At 26.5% G+C, this 21,387-nt stretch overlaps 1 protein-coding gene across 1 annotated transcript in view; it reads left to right on the forward strand.

The window, feature by feature from the left end:
- The window catches only part of LOC111620118 (nesprin-1-like), a 307,506-nt gene that overhangs the window by 201,968 nt on the left and 84,151 nt on the right, over nucleotides 1-21,387 (forward strand). Inside the window, exons 86-94 of the mRNA XM_023361978.1 lie at nucleotides 1,441-1,767; nucleotides 2,951-3,103; nucleotides 3,348-3,515; nucleotides 4,857-5,036; nucleotides 6,435-6,593; nucleotides 9,252-9,425; nucleotides 18,497-18,673; nucleotides 19,253-19,378; nucleotides 20,618-20,782. Of these exons, the coding sequence (XP_023217746.1) occupies nucleotides 1,441-1,767; nucleotides 2,951-3,103; nucleotides 3,348-3,515; nucleotides 4,857-5,036; nucleotides 6,435-6,593; nucleotides 9,252-9,425; nucleotides 18,497-18,673; nucleotides 19,253-19,378; nucleotides 20,618-20,782 (1,629 nt within the window). The remainder of the gene's footprint in view (nucleotides 1-1,440; nucleotides 1,768-2,950; nucleotides 3,104-3,347; nucleotides 3,516-4,856; nucleotides 5,037-6,434; nucleotides 6,594-9,251; nucleotides 9,426-18,496; nucleotides 18,674-19,252; nucleotides 19,379-20,617; nucleotides 20,783-21,387) is intronic.

Raw genomic sequence — 21,387 nt, forward strand, 5'->3', positions numbered from 1 at the left:
TAAATCAGTTAATAAAATTGACACTGACATGCAGAAAAACACCTTATTACTCCAGCAATGTTTAATAGAAATTACAAATGTTTTTGGGCTGCATTGAGAGGCCTTTCTCAAGTAAAAAAAAGCCATTTCATAGATTTACTTTATGAGACGAGGAACACTCAAAAACATTTGTAATTTCTATAAAACATTGCTGGAAGGTATGTAAGGTGTTTTTTGCATGTCAATGCCAATTGTGAACTGTTCAAGTATATTGGTTAATTAAATCAGTTTACAAAATGTTAATGTGATGATGATTTATCTTCAAAACAATATAGAGTTATCTGACATAAGTTTTCTTAGTATAATTTTTTGGCAAATAAAGAGACTAATTTTTACTATTGATTTGTTCTCTAACAATAGACTTAAAAAAGTTATTTAAATTATACGTTTGATATCTTGATAAGTCACTTAATTTCAGTCAAAAATTTTAAGATACATTAAATTGAAATATTTCAAGTATTTTATATTTCTCTTCTTCCCTAGAGAATTTTACACAGTCTTTCAATAAGTATATTGCTGAAAAATCCTTTTAGTTAAACCAATAACAATGGTCTGTAGAAAAAAGCAATATAAATATTACCTATATATAATGAATATTTATTCAGTTTTAACTAAATTAAAAATCTCTACATTTATTCCAATGTTCGTTAGTAGATAATTAGCTTTTGAGGGATTTTTAGAATATTAATATACCATGGATGATAAACCAATTGAAATAAAGAATTTTAGTCCTATATAATACATTGAGAGAATGCAATTTTCATTAATAAAATAATATTCTTGCTTCTAGTCATCAATCAAGTTTTGAAACAGCTCATATGTAACTCCAATGAATTGTAGGATGTTGTTAAATTTTGTCCTCCAAAGATTTTTATCTATTGATACTTTATCACATTGTTTTATCATTACTGATGAAGAAATTCTATATTTAAATCATTACTTTGTTTTAGTCTGTAATAAAGCCTAGTCTCTTTAAATTAAAAGGAAAATTTTTAAATAGAAGTGAAGCAACTAAAATAAAATTCACTTGAACTAATGTGACCATTGAGCAGTATAGCCAAAAAATGTCTGTTATTGGTACATAATGCATCACATGATCTAATCACAATGATTTCTGATTGTTGTTTTGGATATCAAGTATAAGATACCATCAATTGTAAGATGGTTTCTTATACTTGTACAGGAATAAAAATAGGTAAAAAAAGTGCATCTTAGAATTGAAGAAATCTATATATGAACTTAACAATACTAAATGTTCAAAAATTTCTGAACTATTCGTAAAGTAATAATTCTGAATAATAATGAGTTTCGGAATTTTTAATAAATTTGAAACTTTTCTATCATATTTTTGCAAATTATTAGAATAAATTATTATATAATGTTCCATATGTTATTTTTTAGGATATTTCTTCATCTCTTTCAATTGGTCAACATCTTATGACAGTTGCATGTGAAGCTGGAGCTAGAACACTTGGCATACTACCTGAAAATGTCCAAGTTAGCGTACGATTAGACATGGAAAATATGAGAAATGAATTTGCCACTTTCAGTGAACAGATTAGTGAAGCAATATGTCTGTTTACATCAATATGTAATAGACTACAAGAATTTACACGTAACAGTAAAACGTTTAAGGATTGGTTAAATGATATTGAAAAAAAGTTGAAAAACAATTTGTTTACTAAAGGAGATATGATAGAAATTCGAACACTGAGAGAACATTATAAGGTAAATAATTTAATTTCCTAATTAACTAATTGGTTTCTAGAAAATCATTTGTTAAGCAAGTTTTCCCAATTCCTATTAAGTTCACTGTCATAAATTGAAATTACATTTGAGGAAATATAGTTTGAAAGGGAACAATATACACAGAGGTGGCCAAACAAAAAATATGGCATTTCATTGTCATAATAGTCTTTTATAACTAATGTAATATAAATATTCTATTATAACAAGCAAAGAATTGTAGTGGACTTCCATTTTAATTATGTGTACAGTTTTTGAGCCACTTTTGACCTTTTCCATCTCTGTTTTGTACAATGATGTAATTTTAGCAAATCCCTTTCTCTTTAATTACATGTGCAATACAATAGTTCATGGACCTTCCCCTCATGTTGAAGAAATGACTTAAGAAAAAAGTTCTGTAAACATTTTCTAACTGATAGTTTATTCATATGACTAATGAGTAGGCTATAAGAAGAAATTCGTATACTAATAAAAATTTCCACACTACAATGTTTCAACTCCATCCCCTTTCCAAACAGTCCAAAGCAGAATTATATGCAAAGATGACTTTTCCTTTTCCTAATCTTACATGTGACATTTTCTATAAGTCTGTCCATATTCAATACAGATTGCTACAGTATTTGTTAGAATACAGATGTCAAACAGCAGAAAAATTACTCTTTCTGTTTAAATGTAATACTTTTACTTAATAACATATACTTGCAGTTTACATATGTTAAACTGCTTTTATTTTATTTTATAATCTTAGTTGAAGTTTTATTTTTATAAATCGCATTTTATATGATTACTGTAGAATTTACTAAATTAAAAGTTACAATAACCGATAGTAATTAAAAAAAGTAGTGAACTCCATATTTTTTTGTGTATTTTAAAAACTTATTTAGGTCAATTATTTAATTTTTTATGTTTAATATTCTAAATTTTAATTTTGAAAATAAATTATTTTTAATATAAAACATAATTAAATACATAAAATTGCTTTTATAATCAATGCTAGTTTGATTTTATAGTAGTAAAATTGTTTAAATTTAAAAATATGTAAAAATAACTATAAAACAAAGTTGTGTATAAATTTCATATAACTTTAGATTATCATCAATAGAATAAAAATAAATAAATTTATTATTTAGATGAGAAAAATTAAATGATATTTTACTTTTTTAAGCAAATTGAATCAGATATTCAACAACACAAACCACTTTTGGCTGAATTAAAGAACGAGGCTAATGAACTTCTTCAGAAAATAGATGAAGATAAAATGAGTGAAGAGTTATGTGAATTTTCCGAGAGGTTGTCAGCGGATGAATACCGTTGTAAAGTATGTAAAAATTTTCTGTTACAAAAATAATTCTTTAGATAAACAGTATTAAAAATAATTATTTAATTATAATAATTATATAAATGATAATTGCAATTTCTTTAAGATCTTTTCTTTGTTATATTGCTTAAGGCATTAATAAATAACAATGATAATTTTATAATATATTTAATATGTTATAAGCCTATTCATTAGTCATATGTAACTAAATAGTTTTTGTAATGATAATTTTAATTCATTTCAGGAACTTCTTAGCCAGTTAGAATATGAAATGAAAAATATTCAAAATTATCAACAATCACTACAAGAAACTGAAAAATGGCTTCTTCAAATGTCGTTTCATTTAATGTCTCATCATTCACAGCAGATAAACAATTTGGCTCAAACTCAGGACGAAATTCAAAAACATGGGGTAACATTTTACTATTTATAAATAGAAGAGAAATTTGCTTATCAGAATTATTATATTTTTATTTTTGTTTTTTATTCTTTGTTTCTCATTTTATTAAACATTTATAATAACTACAATAGTTTGTGCAAACAGTTAACATTAGATATACAGTAGTTTAAAATAATAATCATTTATTGCAAATATTTTGAAACTACAGTACTGAGAAATATTTTCAGATGTACAAAAAACAAGCTACTAACCACAATGTTTAAAGTTGATCAGAAAGTAAATTTACTATTCTTATAAATCAAATGCAAGATTTTAAACTAACAATACAAATCAAGAAGCTATTTATAAATTAGTTTTTGACATAATCAGATATAAAAACATTAAAATTTTGGGATGCTGAATTCAGACTGTTTGGGAATTATTTTATTGCTTTCCAACAGAACTATTAGAATAAGTTGTAAGATTGTCATGCTCTTTATGCTTAAGCATTATTACAACAACAATCCCACTGATACTATAAAAGCTAAGTATTTTCTCTATTCAGAAAAACTATATAAGTCTTAATTCCTCAATCTTCCATGCAGGACTAATTTTGCATTCAGTTTACCATGATAAACTATTGCATTGGTCTTCTTTTTCCATGTATGCATTGAATCACTGTTGTAGTTGTTTAATTGTTAACACTACAGTTTCTATGTCAGCAGCTTTTGAAAATTTCAACCAGTTTGACATGTTAAACAATATGTTAAACTTGTTAAACAACATGTTAAACTTGTAAACTTATTTACTGATCTACTTAAGTAATCCTTAATATATTTCAATGCTTTGTTTTTTAACAGTATGATGATCTACCTATTGATATTTGCTATTTTTATTTAACAAAAACTTGGTAATAAATTATTAATATTTTAAATTATTTATTGTGACATTGTCAAAGTGCTCTCAATTTTAGTAGTGTCTTGCTTATGTACATCATATTTTTCCTGTTAATAATAGAGTCAAGCCATAACTGTGTTCAGGAGAAAATTTTTGAAATGAAATGATGTGACTTCCAGTCCAAACCAGAAGTCACATTTTTATAGTTAAACTGCCTCCTGCCTCTAAACTTTTTGTATCTGGTCTTGACTCTCATCTATCCAATTCCGTTCTTGAGATTAAGAAAGGACAGACGGATGGACACCAGTGGCCGCAATTTTTGAAAATTAGAGCCCAATTAAATTAAATTGAAACATTGGTTATTAATACATAAACTATTGTATTTATCATTTTTGTAATATTTTAAAATAAATTTTTAATTTTACTTACATTATTTATTAATACGTTTATTTAATTACAATTTTATTTTATTTATAGGCAATTTTGAATGAAATTCAGCAATATCAAAAAGTAATAGACAATGTTAAAGATAAAGGATATCATTTAATTAATAATTATAAAGACCAAGCACCTGAAATAGAAGATCAAATTAAACAACAGTTAGCAAATATTCAAGATAGTTATGATTCATTATTAACAAGTGCTGAACAAATCAAAGTATGATTTTTTTTTATTAAATTACAATATTATATTAAATATTTTAGTTTTTATTATAAATTAAATTGTTATATATTTTTGGTAGAATTTAATCTGTTGATTCAATATTCCTGTAAACAAAACTGTTACTCAGGATAAATTTCTTTATTAAGTTGAAGATTTCATTGTAAACATTATAAACCATTAGATTGAAATCGCAAACTTGTTTTAATTTTTCCAAAACTGTTGCTTTCAGCCAAAAGGATTTTTATAAATATTATAAGAAAACTTATTAAAAGACAAAAATCTTGTGTATTTTCTTAAATTTTTGACTACATTTATATGTCAACTTGTGAAAGATTTTCATTTTACAATGAGTTTTGGACAAAATACAAATAGAAATATTATTATATTCTGAAAAATATATAGTTAGTTTCATTCAAAAGAAATGTTTTTTGCTATATATTTGTATCGGCATTTGATTTAAATTTTAGTAAAATGCCACTCTACATTACAACAGTGGTCATGAAATTGTATTACCTATGATTTATATAAAAAAGTTTTCATTAAATTTAAGCCATGATCATGATTTGTAATAACAACATATGTAGTACAGAGAAGAAACCAAGAAGAATAAATAAAAAACATGCAATTTATTATATATGATACTACATTGAAAGTGTTATTTCACATGATACTCTCCTCAATACTGTTAATGAACACTGTTGCAAGAACTTTCCATTCACAGTTATGAAAGCAAAAAGATTTCACGAATGATGAATAATGATTCATAAAATGATTAATATTCTGTAAGAAAACAATTAAAAGTTTTTTTATATATTGAGAATTTGTACTCAGATTCAGTGGCACCTATACACTATAAAAATGGAAGCTAACTTGACCTTGAAAACAAGACGCATTCCTTATATTCAAGGCCACGTTTTGGTCAACATATGATGAATTTGCATGGGATAATGGACAAAAATTGTTTGTTAGTTTCTTTTATATTTGCAAAGTAGTCTAGAAATCATGAATTTTCTGTTGATAACAGAATTTGGAGACACCCTGAGGATTAGGTAAATGGCGACTGAGACAAAAAGAGGGGCATATGACCAAAATATCCCAAAGTACGGATGCCCCTGCTCAGATTTTTGTCCTAAAGTCAGACATAGTTGATCCTTATGAAAAATATTTTCTAGTCATATTGTTCTATAATACTTTATTTTGGAATAAAATAAATTAAATTATATTTCTTTAATTGATAATTGATTTCACACATTTATTTGTAAATGTGTGAAATCAATTAAGATATAAATAGATTTCTATTTAAATCTTAACTAGGTTTTAATCAAAAGTTTATTCTAAACCAATTATTATAACTATATACTAAACTTATTTTCAATCTTTTTTATTTAACAGGCACAATTGGAAGATGCATTAAGAAAATTTATGAATTATGAAGAAACTATGAATAATTGTAGTAGACTTCTTACAAATGTAGAACCTCAGCTTACTTCAGATATAAACTACAAAATGCTTTCTATAGAAAGTGTTAAAGATAAATTGGATTCTACAAAAGTAAGCATTATTTTACTCTTGTATCAGAATCAGTTTTCTTTTTTATTCTGAATCAGTTAATGTTTCAAATATTTCAAAATGTTTTATTAATATAAATTTAATTGTTCATATCCTGTTATATAATTTTGTATGTTTTCTTTAATATATGTAAATAACTTTCAGACAAGTTGGACTTATTTATTTACTTTAATAAATAAAGATAGAAATTGTAAATTTCAGTTTACAATTTAATAAAAATTAAAGTATATATTTAAAGTATAATAAAGTTTAATAAAAATTTAAAACTTAAAATATTATTTTAAAATGATAATTTGCTAGTATAAATTTTGAATTTTATATGATTAACATTTAATTCTTATTGAAGAATTATTTTTAAGGTTCTCTAGAATTTTCCAAAATTTCAAATAATAATAAATCAAATTCTATACTTTAAAACTTTCAAACTTTAATGTAACTGATATAATGGAAAATTGGTGATACAATTGTTTATTATATCTTTGTTTAGTAATATCATTTGTTTCAATTTCTCTTTTTTTGTGTTTTTTAATCCAAATCAGGAAATGGCTGGAAGACAGTTTAAGTGTATATTTACTGTTTTGAGGGAACCAAATTCAAATCTGAGATCAGATATTTTAAGGTAGTCAGACACATCCCTCACTACTGATTAATTACTCTGTTATGGGCTGGATTAAAAAGATTATTTTTTTATTATCCAAAAAGCAAAAAGAATTAAAAAAAAAAAAAAATTCAAGTCAGGATTTAACCATGATTTTTTTTTTGTATTACTTAGCTTTTTGTTCTACTCACACTAATTAATATTGGAGTGGAAATATAGCACTAAACCTTCTTTGAAGTACTTTCTAAACAATTCTCCAGTAGCGTATTATTTTGATAACGACTAACGTTTTCAATCCTCAGCTGGATCTTCTTCAGGTCGAACATAAATGTTGCATTTTAAAAAATGTTTTTTTTTTTAATCGAATACGTCTCTAGGTTAAATTAGTTGCATGATGTCATTATTATAAAGTGGGATACAAGATATTATAGCCATTTCAAATCATTATTTCTTTAAACTTTTAAAAAAATTTAAATTTTGATGTTATTAAAGGGCCCAGATGTGATTTAAAGTAGTATGTGCCATGCTTAGGATAAACATGTTTCATCTTTAAAGTTAATGGTTCTCCCTTGTTTTTTGGCTTTATAAATTTTCAGTGATTCTAAGGTCCTAATGGCAGCATTCTGTAGATTGGCCTGGATGTTGCTGTCTGAGGCATAAATAGCCAAGATAGTGGTGAGCTTGTGGCTGATATCATAACTATGTTCAGCCAATCTCTTTTGTAAACAGCATGTTGTAAACAGCTATGTACTCCAATTCCCTTTGGCTTCTATGGTCTGTCACTGGAATATGATATACCCCGGTAAATGGAGTTGATAGGCTGCATCTTTGCCATTGTGTATAGTAGAGTATAGTAAGTTGTATATAGTAGAGTTGCATACATGTGTTATTTTGGCATTCTTATACTCTGCTATCTCTTTATATATGTTCTTCATCATATGATTATACTTCAACTACTATATGGCATGTATTGATATCTTGCCCACTATTTTCATTATCCCTTCTGTTGTTATTTTTGTTATATGTTTTGGCCAATTTTTGAATAAGGCTTGTTTTGTAGCCATGTTTGGTTGCAGAAAACTCCAGGTGATGTAGCTCCCTCAATGTGTCTTTATGGTAAGTGCAGTATATGAAAGCCCACTTTACACAAATATGGATCACAGGAGGATACTGGTATAAATACTGGCAGATGGTCTGGTTTATAATAAATTTTCATATAGTTGTTGCCCTCTTGAATGAATAACTGTAGATCTAAGAAGTAGGCCTGTGTATCGCTGGATTAGTCCAGTTTGAGTCTCAAGCCAAATGGGTTGTTGTTCATGGCATCTACAAAGGCTTCTATGTTCAATTTTTTTAGTTTTTGAAATGATCAAAATGTTATCCATGTATCTTTTGTAAATGTGGAAGTGAGTAAGGAATCCCTAGATTTAAGATAATACTGTTAGTTCCAATATATGTACCACCATTTCACAGAGATCCCCAGATATTGGACTGCCCATGGGTACTCCTCTTTTTTGTACATGTGGTGTTGTTATATTGGAAGGAGGAGTAACAGATCGTGTGCTAGATTTAAGATATGTTAGTGGTGTGTAGGTTCAATAGCAGTTTTAAACAGCCAATCTCTCAGTGCACAAAAGCACAGTTGTAGTTTGATAGATGGGTAGAGGGATACGAAATCCAGAACTGTTATGTATGTGTCTTTATGTATTATAGTCTGTATTATTCCTTCCACTAATTCCCTCGACTTATATATTGTAAACCGATAATTTTGTAGATGTTCTTTAAGCTGATTATGTAAAAAGTTTTTGAATATGCATGCGGGACATCTTGCTTTATCAACAATAAATCTTAGATTGGTGCCCGGTTTATGGGTCCTAGCGAATGCAAATAGTTTGGGGATGTTTGGTGATGAGATCCCCAAACTATTTATATTGTATAAGTTTAGTAGGTTGATTTAGTACATAAAATAAAAAATAATTAAATGACTTGTATATCAATAGATAAATTGCATAATGATTCAATGTTTTATTTATTACAAATAGGATATTTTGAGTAAATTAAACACAGCCAAGCAGCAATTAGAAACAGCCATTCAAGGTTTTGCAGAAGCAACTTCATCAATAAGTCGACCAACAACTCCGGATGATGGTCTAGATACAAAACTTAATGAAAGGGAGTTACAAATCAATGTTCAACTTCATGATTTCATAGAACAAGTAAGTTAATTTAATTTTAAAATAATAAATATAGAACACTATTAGAGCAAAATTGTATATTCAATATTTTTAATATTAAGGCTTAAAGNAATAAAAATAAATAAATTTATTATTTAGATGAGAAAAATTAAATGATATTTTACTTTTTTAAGCAAATTGAATCAGATATTCAACAACACAAACCACTTTTGGCTGAATTAAAGAACGAGGCTAATGAACTTCTTCAGAAAATAGATGAAGATAAAATGAGTGAAGAGTTATGTGAATTTTCCGAGAGGTTGTCAGCGGATGAATACCGTTGTAAAGTATGTAAAAATTTTCTGTTACAAAAATAATTCTTTAGATAAACAGTATTAAAAATAATTATTTAATTATAATAATTATATAAATGATAATTGCAATTTCTTTAAGATCTTTTCTTTGTTATATTGCTTAAGGCATTAATAAATAACAATGATAATTTTATAATATATTTAATATGTTATAAGCCTATTCATTAGTCATATGTAACTAAATAGTTTTTGTAATGATAATTTTAATTCATTTCAGGAACTTCTTAGCCAGTTAGAATATGAAATGAAAAATATTCAAAATTATCAACAATCACTACAAGAAACTGAAAAATGGCTTCTTCAAATGTCGTTTCATTTAATGTCTCATCATTCACAGCAGATAAACAATTTGGCTCAAACTCAGGACGAAATTCAAAAACATGGGGTAACATTTTACTATTTATAAATAGAAGAGAAATTTGCTTATCAGAATTATTATATTTTTATTTTTGTTTTTTATTCTTTGTTTCTCATTTTATTAAACATTTATAATAACTACAATAGTTTGTGCAAACAGTTAACATTAGATATACAGTAGTTTAAAATAATAATCATTTATTGCAAATATTTTGAAACTACAGTACTGAGAAATATTTTCAGATGTACAAAAAACAAGCTACTAACCACAATGTTTAAAGTTGATCAGAAAGTAAATTTACTATTCTTATAAATCAAATGCAAGATTTTAAACTAACAATACAAATCAAGAAGCTATTTATAAATTAGTTTTTGACATAATCAGATATAAAAACATTAAAATTTTGGGATGCTGAATTCAGACTGTTTGGGAATTATTTTATTGCTTTCCAACAGAACTATTAGAATAAGTTGTAAGATTGTCATGCTCTTTATGCTTAAGCATTATTACAACAACAATCCCACTGATACTATAAAAGCTAAGTATTTTCTCTATTCAGAAAAACTATATAAGTCTTAATTCCTCAATCTTCCATGCAGGACTAATTTTGCATTCAGTTTACCATGATAAACTATTGCATTGGTCTTCTTTTTCCATGTATGCATTGAATCACTGTTGTAGTTGTTTAATTGTTAACACTACAGTTTCTATGTCAGCAGCTTTTGAAAATTTCAACCAGTTTGACATGTTAAACAATATGTTAAACTTGTTAAACAACATGTTAAACTTGTAAACTTATTTACTGATCTACTTAAGTAATCCTTAATATATTTCAATGCTTTGTTTTTTAACAGTATGATGATCTACCTATTGATATTTGCTATTTTTATTTAACAAAAACTTGGTAATAAATTATTAATATTTTAAATTATTTATTGTGACATTGTCAAAGTGCTCTCAATTTTAGTAGTGTCTTGCTTATGTACATCATATTTTTCCTGTTAATAATAGAGTCAAGCCATAACTGTGTTCAGGAGAAAATTTTTGAAATGAAATGATGTGACTTCCAGTCCAAACCAGAAGTCACATTTTTATAGTTAAACTGCCTCCTGCCTCTAAACTTTTTGTATCTGGTCTTGACTCTCATCTATCCAATTCCGTTCTTGAGATTAAGAAAGGACAGACGGATGGACACCAGTGGCCGCAATTTTTGAAAATTAGAGCCCAATTAAATTAAATTGAAACATTGGTTATTAATACATAAACTATTGTATTTATCATTTTTGTAATATTTTAAAATAAATTTTTAATTTTACTTACATTATTTATTAATACGTTTATTTAATTACAATTTTATTTTATTTATAGGCAATTTTGAATGAAATTCAGCAATATCAAAAAGTAATAGACAATGTTAAAGATAAAGGATATCATTTAATTAATAATTATAAAGACCAAGCACCTGAAATAGAAGATCAAATTAAACAACAGTTAGCAAATATTCAAGATAGTTATGATTCATTATTAACAAGTGCTGAACAAATCAAAGTATGATTTTTTTTTATTAAATTACAATATTATATTAAATATTTTAGTTTTTATTATAAATTAAATTGTTATATATTTTTGGTAGAATTTAATCTGTTGATTCAATATTCCTGTAAACAAAACTGTTACTCAGGATAAATTTCTTTATTAAGTTGAAGATTTCATTGTAAACATTATAAACCATTAGATTGAAATCGCAAACTTGTTTTAATTTTTCCAAAACTGTTGCTTTCAGCCAAAAGGATTTTTATAAATATTATAAGAAAACTTATTAAAAGACAAAAATCTTGTGTATTTTCTTAAATTTTTGACTACATTTATATGTCAACTTGTGAAAGATTTTCATTTTACAATGAGTTTTGGACAAAATACAAATAGAAATATTATTATATTCTGAAAAATATATAGTTAGTTTCATTCAAAAGAAATGTTTTTTGCTATATATTTGTATCGGCATTTGATTTAAATTTTAGTAAAATGCCACTCTACATTACAACAGTGGTCATGAAATTGTATTACCTATGATTTATATAAAAAAGTTTTCATTAAATTTAAGCCATGATCATGATTTGTAATAACAACATATGTAGTACAGAGAAGAAACCAAGAAGAATAAATAAAAAACATGCAATTTATTATATATGATACTACATTGAAAGTGTTATTTCACATGATACTCTCCTCAATACTGTTAATGAACACTGTTGCAAGAACTTTCCATTCACAGTTATGAAAGCAAAAAGATTTCACGAATGATGAATAATGATTCATAAAATGATTAATATTCTGTAAGAAAACAATTAAAAGTTTTTTTATATATTGAGAATTTGTACTCAGATTCAGTGGCACCTATACACTATAAAAATGGAAGCTAACTTGACCTTGAAAACAAGACGCATTCCTTATATTCAAGGCCACGTTTTGGTCAACATATGATGAATTTGCATGGGATAATGGACAAAAATTGTTTGTTAGTTTCTTTTATATTTGCAAAGTAGTCTAGAAATCATGAATTTTCTGTTGATAACAGAATTTGGAGACACCCTGAGGATTAGGTAAATGGCGACTGAGACAAAAAGAGGGGCATATGACCAAAATATCCCAAAGTACGGATGCCCCTGCTCAGATTTTTGTCCTAAAGTCAGACATAGTTGATCCTTATGAAAAATATTTTCTAGTCATATTGTTCTATAATACTTTATTTTGGAATAAAATAAATTAAATTATATTTCTTTAATTGATAATTGATTTCACACATTTATTTGTAAATGTGTGAAATCAATTAAGATATAAATAGATTTCTATTTAAATCTTAACTAGGTTTTAATCAAAAGTTTATTCTAAACCAATTATTATAACTATATACTAAACTTATTTTCAATCTTTTTTATTTAACAGGCACAATTGGAAGATGCATTAAGAAAATTTATGAATTATGAAGAAACTATGAATAATTGTAGTAGACTTCTTACAAATGTAGAACCTCAGCTTACTTCAGATATAAACTACAAAATGCTTTCTATAGAAAGTGTTAAAGATAAATTGGATTCTACAAAAGTAAGCATTATTTTACTCTTGTATCAGAATCAGTTTTCTTTTTTATTCTGAATCAGTTAATGTTTCAAATATTTCAAAATGTTTTATTAATATAAATTTAATTGTTCATATCCTGTTATATAATTTTGTATGTTTTCTTTAATATATGTAAATAACTTTCAGACAAGTTGGACTTATTTATTTACTTTAATAAATAAAGATAGAAATTGTAAATTTCAGTTTACAATTTAATAAAAATTAAAGTATATATTTAAAGTATAATAAAGTTTAATAAAAATTTAAAACTTAAAATATTATTTTAAAATGATAATTTGCTAGTATAAATTTTGAATTTTATATGATTAACATTTAATTCTTATTGAAGAATTATTTTTAAGGTTCTCTAGAATTTTCCAAAATTTCAAATAATAATAAATCAAATTCTATACTTTAAAACTTTCAAACTTTAATGTAACTGATATAATGGAAAATTGGTGATACAATTGTTTATTATATCTTTGTTTAGTAATATCATTTGTTTCAATTTCTCTTTTTTTGTGTTTTTTAATCCAAATCAGGAAATGGCTGGAAGACAGTTTAAGTGTATATTTACTGTTTTGAGGGAACCAAATTCAAATCTGAGATCAGATATTTTAAGGTAGTCAGACACATCCCTCACTACTGATTAATTACTCTGTTATGGGCTGGATTAAAAAGATTATTTTTTTATTATCCAAAAAGCAAAAAGAATTAAAAAAAAAAAAAAATTCAAGTCAGGATTTAACCATGATTTTTTTTTTGTATTACTTAGCTTTTTGTTCTACTCACACTAATTAATATTGGAGTGGAAATATAGCACTAAACCTTCTTTGAAGTACTTTCTAAACAATTCTCCAGTAGCGTATTATTTTGATAACGACTAACGTTTTCAATCCTCAGCTGGATCTTCTTCAGGTCGAACATAAATGTTGCATTTTAAAAAATGTTTTTTTTTTTAATCGAATACGTCTCTAGGTTAAATTAGTTGCATGATGTCATTATTATAAAGTGGGATACAAGATATTATAGCCATTTCAAATCATTATTTCTTTAAACTTTTAAAAAAATTTAAATTTTGATGTTATTAAAGGGCCCAGATGTGATTTAAAGTAGTATGTGCCATGCTTAGGATAAACATGTTTCATCTTTAAAGTTAATGGTTCTCCCTTGTTTTTTGGCTTTATAAATTTTCAGTGATTCTAAGGTCCTAATGGCAGCATTCTGTAGATTGGCCTGGATGTTGCTGTCTGAGGCATAAATAGCCAAGATAGTGGTGAGCTTGTGGCTGATATCATAACTATGTTCAGCCAATCTCTTTTGTAAACAGCATGTTGTAAACAGCTATGTACTCCAATTCCCTTTGGCTTCTATGGTCTGTCACTGGAATATGATATACCCCGGTAAATGGAGTTGATAGGCTGCATCTTTGCCATTGTGTATAGTAGAGTATAGTAAGTTGTATATAGTAGAGTTGCATACATGTGTTATTTTGGCATTCTTATACTCTGCTATCTCTTTATATATGTTCTTCATCATATGATTATACTTCAACTACTATATGGCATGTATTGATATCTTGCCCACTATTTTCATTATCCCTTCTGTTGTTATTTTTGTTATATGTTTTGGCCAATTTTTGAATAAGGCTTGTTTTGTAGCCATGTTTGGTTGCAGAAAACTCCAGGTGATGTAGCTCCCTCAATGTGTCTTTATGGTAAGTGCAGTATATGAAAGCCCACTTTACACAAATATGGATCACAGGAGGATACTGGTATAAATACTGGCAGATGGTCTGGATTATAATAAATTTNTGGACACAGTAAATACAAATGTACCTAAATAACTAATTATCATTTGTCAAAAATTAATCTGAATAGCTTTTTAATGCCAACCAGATCCCTTTTAAGTGTTAAATAAGGTTGTAGAAGAAATACCTAATATTGGGGTAAAGAAATTTTCAGAACATCATGAGCAATTCTCCAGTTAACAAAAGGAGAAAATGAAATTACAGTCTCTCTACATATGAAGCAGATCCTATTGATATATTAGTATAGATGTGGCTGTTAATGAGTAATACATCCATTATATTAAAATTGTTATTTATAATTTAATGGAACTGAATAATGTTAGTAAACATTTTTAAAATTTATTTTAATTTTTTGAGACAGTTTTATTCAAGGCTATTTAATTTTAATATAGTCAGAAGGTGAATCTAAAATTGATATAACAGATCAGACATTATATTGATTGATGAAAAATGTGTAGTAATTGATAAAATAATTTTAATATATGCCAGGGATGGACAACCCGCAGCCCGAATTAATATTTTTTGCAGCCCACATCACATAAAATATGAACAAATGTATCAGTTTCCTAGCTTAAGGAAGTATGCAGCAAAAATTCAAACATTATTTTCTACAACTTTATGTATGTGAATAATTTTTCCACAATGAATTTAGTAAAAATTAAAACAAGAAACTGACTAACAGACACATTGAAAACTAATTTAAAACTAGCAGTGACTAATATTTAATCAAATATATCTGATATACAGTAATACCTCGACTTACGCTACCCCGACTTACGCGATTTTCAAATCTCGTCCATTCGTCTTTTGTTTGAGTGCTACGCAACTCTTGATTACTCACTCCCCCTACACTATTATTCAGCTTACATGTTTGGACGTGTCGCACGGAATCGACACATAGCTACAATTTCTTTTGTGTTATTTATTTCTGTGTTTGTTATATCTACGGAGACTCGAGAGACTCTATGTGGTGATTTCTTGTAACCGTGAACAAATCAAAAGACGAGATAAGATTAACGAAAACATTTATTAGCTTACATACATCCGACTTGGATTTTAGACAAATTGCGAAATTATACCCCGACTTACGCGGTTATCTCTTGGTCCCACCTATGGTGTAAGTTCGGGTATTACTGTATTACATTTACATCAGTTCTAGAAGCTAAATTAAGTATAACTATGCTAATTTATAATTATAAATGAATAAATAATTGTGATTTACCGGCATTTTCTTTCTCTTGTATATGGCTCGCATTAGTTCAAAAGTTTTGAAATGCAGCCCTTACATAGAAAAAGATTGCCCATCCCAGATATAGGCAATTTATAAACTAGATTATGATATTCACAATAGTATAGTTAGATATGAAGATTAATTTTTGTAAATAACAGTGATAGATAGATAATATTTATAATTATTCTCTTTGGAAAAAGAGAATAATTTTATACATATTCCATTTATCCAAGAATTTTTCAATTACAATAAAAATTTTTTAAGTTTAAAAAGTGATTTTATCCTTATAGACAAAGAAACTTAAATTTTCCTGTAGTTCAATAATGCTAGTTTTCAAAAAGTAGTAGAAAAACTTCTTTCCTTTTGCTGGAATGTTATCAAAATTATTTATTGTTCTTTAAAAGTATTATAGTGGACTGAAAACTTTGAAAGCATCATCAACTGACATTGTTTGAGATATCTGAGGTTCAAATTTTATTTTTCTCTAAGCTTGTTTTGACATTTTTCTTAGCTGATGGTCAACAATTATGACCTGTCAACAAACCTGGACAACAATTACGACCTGTGACCAATAAAGATCTCTAACATTTTTATTAGAAGAATGGATTCATCACTCATTAAACTGCCACATTAATGCATATACAGTCTTCGATTCATGCACACTTCTCTCCAAACTTTCAAATATTAATTTAAATGGGAACGAACATCTTGCATTGTTCAATTTCATATCCTTGTTCCCTCCATTCATTTAGAATCATGTTTTTGTGCTTTAAGAGATTTCTTTCTCAGCACTACCCTTAATGCTCAGACTTTGCATTCCCCGATATTAGAGCTTGCGCACCTACTGTGCTATTTGTTCTTGTTTTACTTTGATGAACACACATACATACAAAAACAGAGGGTGCCGATGAGTAGCCCCATTTCAGGAGATCTTTGTGAACTTGTCTTACAACAGTTGGAAGAACAGTCTTTAGTAAACTTCAAACACACTATCCTTGGTTATACTTGTTACATGGATGATATTTTGATTATATGGAGAACTAAATTGGATATAGGGAAAGTGTTAAAAGCATTTAATAGTAACAACTACGGATTAACAAAACAGAGGGTAATCAGGTAGTTCTAAGCTATGAACTGTCCCTACATCACATTTACAAGAATGTGAGAGATTCAAAACTATGCATAACTATAAGAGAAAACCAATAGCTACTATTTATAAATATAATGCAGGCTTTAGAATTTTTTGTGAGATTGTAAAATTTGTATTATATCATTGAGCATTTCTGATAAATATCCAATAATGATTTTTGATTTAATCTGTTTAAAACATAAATTAAAAACATTCAGCAACAAGTTGCTTAACTTTCCTGGCAACATTTGATGGCACCATCTTCTATTTTCTTAAAAAAAACTTATACAGTCGACCCCCCTATAACACGGGCTCCTATAGTTCGGATTCCTATATCACAGCAAAAAAATTGTGATAGTATTCGTTCAAACACGCTAAAAAAACTCATATAATTTGGTAAAATGTCATCGCCGACTTATGTTGCGACAGGATTGGTTGAATCTAGACTAATAGCGAATATTGTACAAACCGTTGAGTTTAAATGAGCAGCAGACCTACTAAAAACCATTTATTATTTAACGTCCATAAAAATTATATTTATACTAGCTGCAAGGACCCACTTCGCTGGGTTTTTATTTGTATGTAATATATAAAAGACTGTTTTTCTAAGTAATCTAAAATCTAGCTGCAAGGACCCACTTCGTTGGGCAAAAAGTAACGATAGTGAAGATTAAGATAATTACATTATAGCCAATCTTACCCGTTTTCACAGAATGCAAGAATTAGGTCTCCCGTTTCCAGACTAATTAGAGAATTTTTACATCCAGTCAAACGAACTATTTTCAATTTGATCAATTTTCTGGAACGTCTATAATCAAACCAATTTGAATTTGAATACCAATTTGAATTTAAAACGGTTCGAACATTTTTAAAATCAAAATAGAAAATCTTTGATATCAACCACTTTAAGCCCCCATATCCCCCGCACCCTTATAGCTATTGAGACACAACCACCATAGTACCATTCATGTGCGATGTGTAGTTTTGGCTGAAAAGTGAAATATAGGGACACACATGTCTATTTTTATATATATATATATATATATCTTGCTTTCTATACTTCATTAAAACAATTTTATTATTAAATATAGGCTGAATCTCAAATTTTGGCACTTACAAGCATAGTGAATGAATGGGAAGATGCTGCTCAGTTAAAAGAAAATGTTTCTAAATGGACAGCTGAAAAGCAAATAGAAGTTTCACATCTCCAGTCTGCTCCATTAGCAATGATGCCGGAAGTTGTAAATGATGAAATCAGAAAATTAGAAGTAAGAATTAATCATATCAATATTTTTTGTATTTAATTCTTAAAGAAATTTAAATATATATAGATCTATAAGCTAGATTAAATAAGTCATTAGATCAATAAAACATTTTTATAAGAATTTATAATAAATATAGTAATGTTTATAAAAAAAAATGTATTACCTGTCAGTATTAATTTTTAATATAGTTTTTTAAATAAAATAATCATAAATAATTTCAACTTCAATCAACACTGATATTTGCTGACAACACTGAAAAATAACTGAAGAAATTGAATATATTAAATAGAAATATGTCTAATTTTGAATTAAGATAAAATAAAGTAAACAAATAAAATAAAATAAATAAAGAAAAATGTTTCGGATAATGAATATTATTCCTCTTCTTATTATTATGAATATTTCACTAACAAACTTGGACTTAACTATAAAATGCTAACTTACACAGTATCTAGCTTGCTTTATTCTTGGTCTTTTGTTAAGTTTAATTATTATGTTAAATGTTAAAATTAGATAGATATTTCCTATTAAATCTTTTAAATGTCATGATTTAAAATATTCGTTTCAATTTTAATAATGTAGGAAATGAAGCAAGACCTTGCTGACAAATTATCATCAATAGATACACTGGAAGAAAAAGAGAAGTCTATAAATCCAGAAGCAGATGAATCATTCTTAAAAGAAAAATTGAAGAACTTAGATAATCAGGTAATAAATTAAAAAATAATAAACATTAAATCTTTAAATCATAATGTTGTTTGACTATTTATTATCTCATAAAAGTTATTTGAAGGCAACAAAATTTGTAAAGTAAATAAAGTTCATTTATAACAATTTTTTGAATATTCTATATTAATTAATTGAATAGCAATTTTCTAAATAAAATATCACTCCAAATAAAAAAAATGTTAATTAAAATATTTCCAATAAAATGTTATAAATACTTAAAATTTTAATAATTAATCATTATTTTATAGAAAAGAAATCATAAAAGTTCAAAATGTTGTAAATAAATTATTTTAATTTTTTAAAGTAAAATATAAACTATTTGAATTTTTATTTCAATAACTACTTGTTTCTGAAAGGCATTCATTTTATTTGCAATATTTTTAACTAAAATATTAAGAAAACTTTTTAAAAACACTTAAAATAAGAAATATTTAATGTGTTTTATAACAAGAAAAAGGATTTTCGTAAACAATAAATTTCTATACATTAAATAAAATTTAAAATTTTAGAATAATGAGATAAAAAATATGAAAGAAACAAGTTATTTAATATAATTATAAATTTATTTGCTTATATTATTCTATAATTAGCATGGGTGAAAGTGGATTGTAAAATTATCAAAATTACTTATATAACTGCCAATATGTAATTAATTTAATGGTTGTTTCTAGTTAATGTGACAAATAACCTTTATGGTTGTACTTCTAAATTGATTTCATATAGAAGAGAAGATTGGAAGGTGACCTAGGCAGAGTAATTTGTAATACGTCTGCACAGTAAACAGAAATTGCAGGTTTGAATCCTGCTCGGATCAATCGTTTCTTCCATAATATTGTAAATTATTTATTTAATACAATATGGTAGCTTAATTACCTACCTTTATTCCAAATTTGTATATTTAATTAGCCAAAATGTAGCAATATAAAAAACCTGACTTGATTATTTGATTATTGACCAAGTCTGAACCATATTAATAATAATATGATTCAGACTTGGTTTTTTATATAATCATAATCATTTAAAAAAAAAAGAAAAATAATTATATTTGGAGTTATAAAATTTAGGAAAATATATCTGAATAAGAACAACTATATATTTTACTTAATATAAAGAATAAGAAATATAATAATATATATGCATTAGGATCTTATTTATTATGAATAAGGAATAAAATTGAATTTTGAAAATTAAAATAATAAAATGAATGTTATTTGACAGTTAACTGGTCTCATTTCAAACTGGAACACTCATAAATCAACATTGGAAGAATTGAATGCACTTGCTGAAGAGATTAATTCTGATTTGGACACATCTAGTAATAAATTAGAATTAATTGAGAAATCTGAAATGGAAGAAATCAAACAAAAACAATTAGCATTACAAGTAAGTAAAATTAAATTATGATTTTCGATCTATATTATTAACTTATTCATTACTGATGATACAGCATGCTGTTGAAAATAATTCAATTATAATATTTGGTAATTTCTGTAAATTTATATATAATTTACAGTATATATATGCTGTATATGTTCTTGATAAAAAAAATTTATTTGTTAAAAAATTCTTTAATACTATTAGTTTAACCAATTTTTGAGTTATATTTTATATCTGCAACAATTTATCATTTTAAGATTTTGCTCCATATAGTTTAAATTCAATAAACAATAACTTTTACTGGTACAGTAGAGCATCAATTATCCGACCCCCGATTAACCGTCACATCGGTTAACTGATCATTCTAGTCGGCAAATTTCAAATGTCCGCTAGTGACGTGGCATTACAATATTTGGCTATGTCTTGGCTACTTTAATATTATTTTTGTTAAATTTTTGCATGTTTTAGCTGGCATCAACGGCTCGACCATTGAAGGGAGGCCAGTATTTAAACGAGACTTAATTTTGTAATTATGAGTGGTTGTTTGTTTTGTGAGCAATAAAATAATTTAAAAATAATTTTTAACGATACAATAGCGACGATTATTATTT

This window comes from Centruroides sculpturatus, unplaced genomic scaffold (assembly GCF_000671375.1).
Source record: "Centruroides sculpturatus isolate CEXI.00-Female unplaced genomic scaffold, Cexi_2.0 scaffold109, whole genome shotgun sequence".
Taxonomy (NCBI): domain Eukaryota; kingdom Metazoa; phylum Arthropoda; class Arachnida; order Scorpiones; family Buthidae; genus Centruroides; species Centruroides sculpturatus.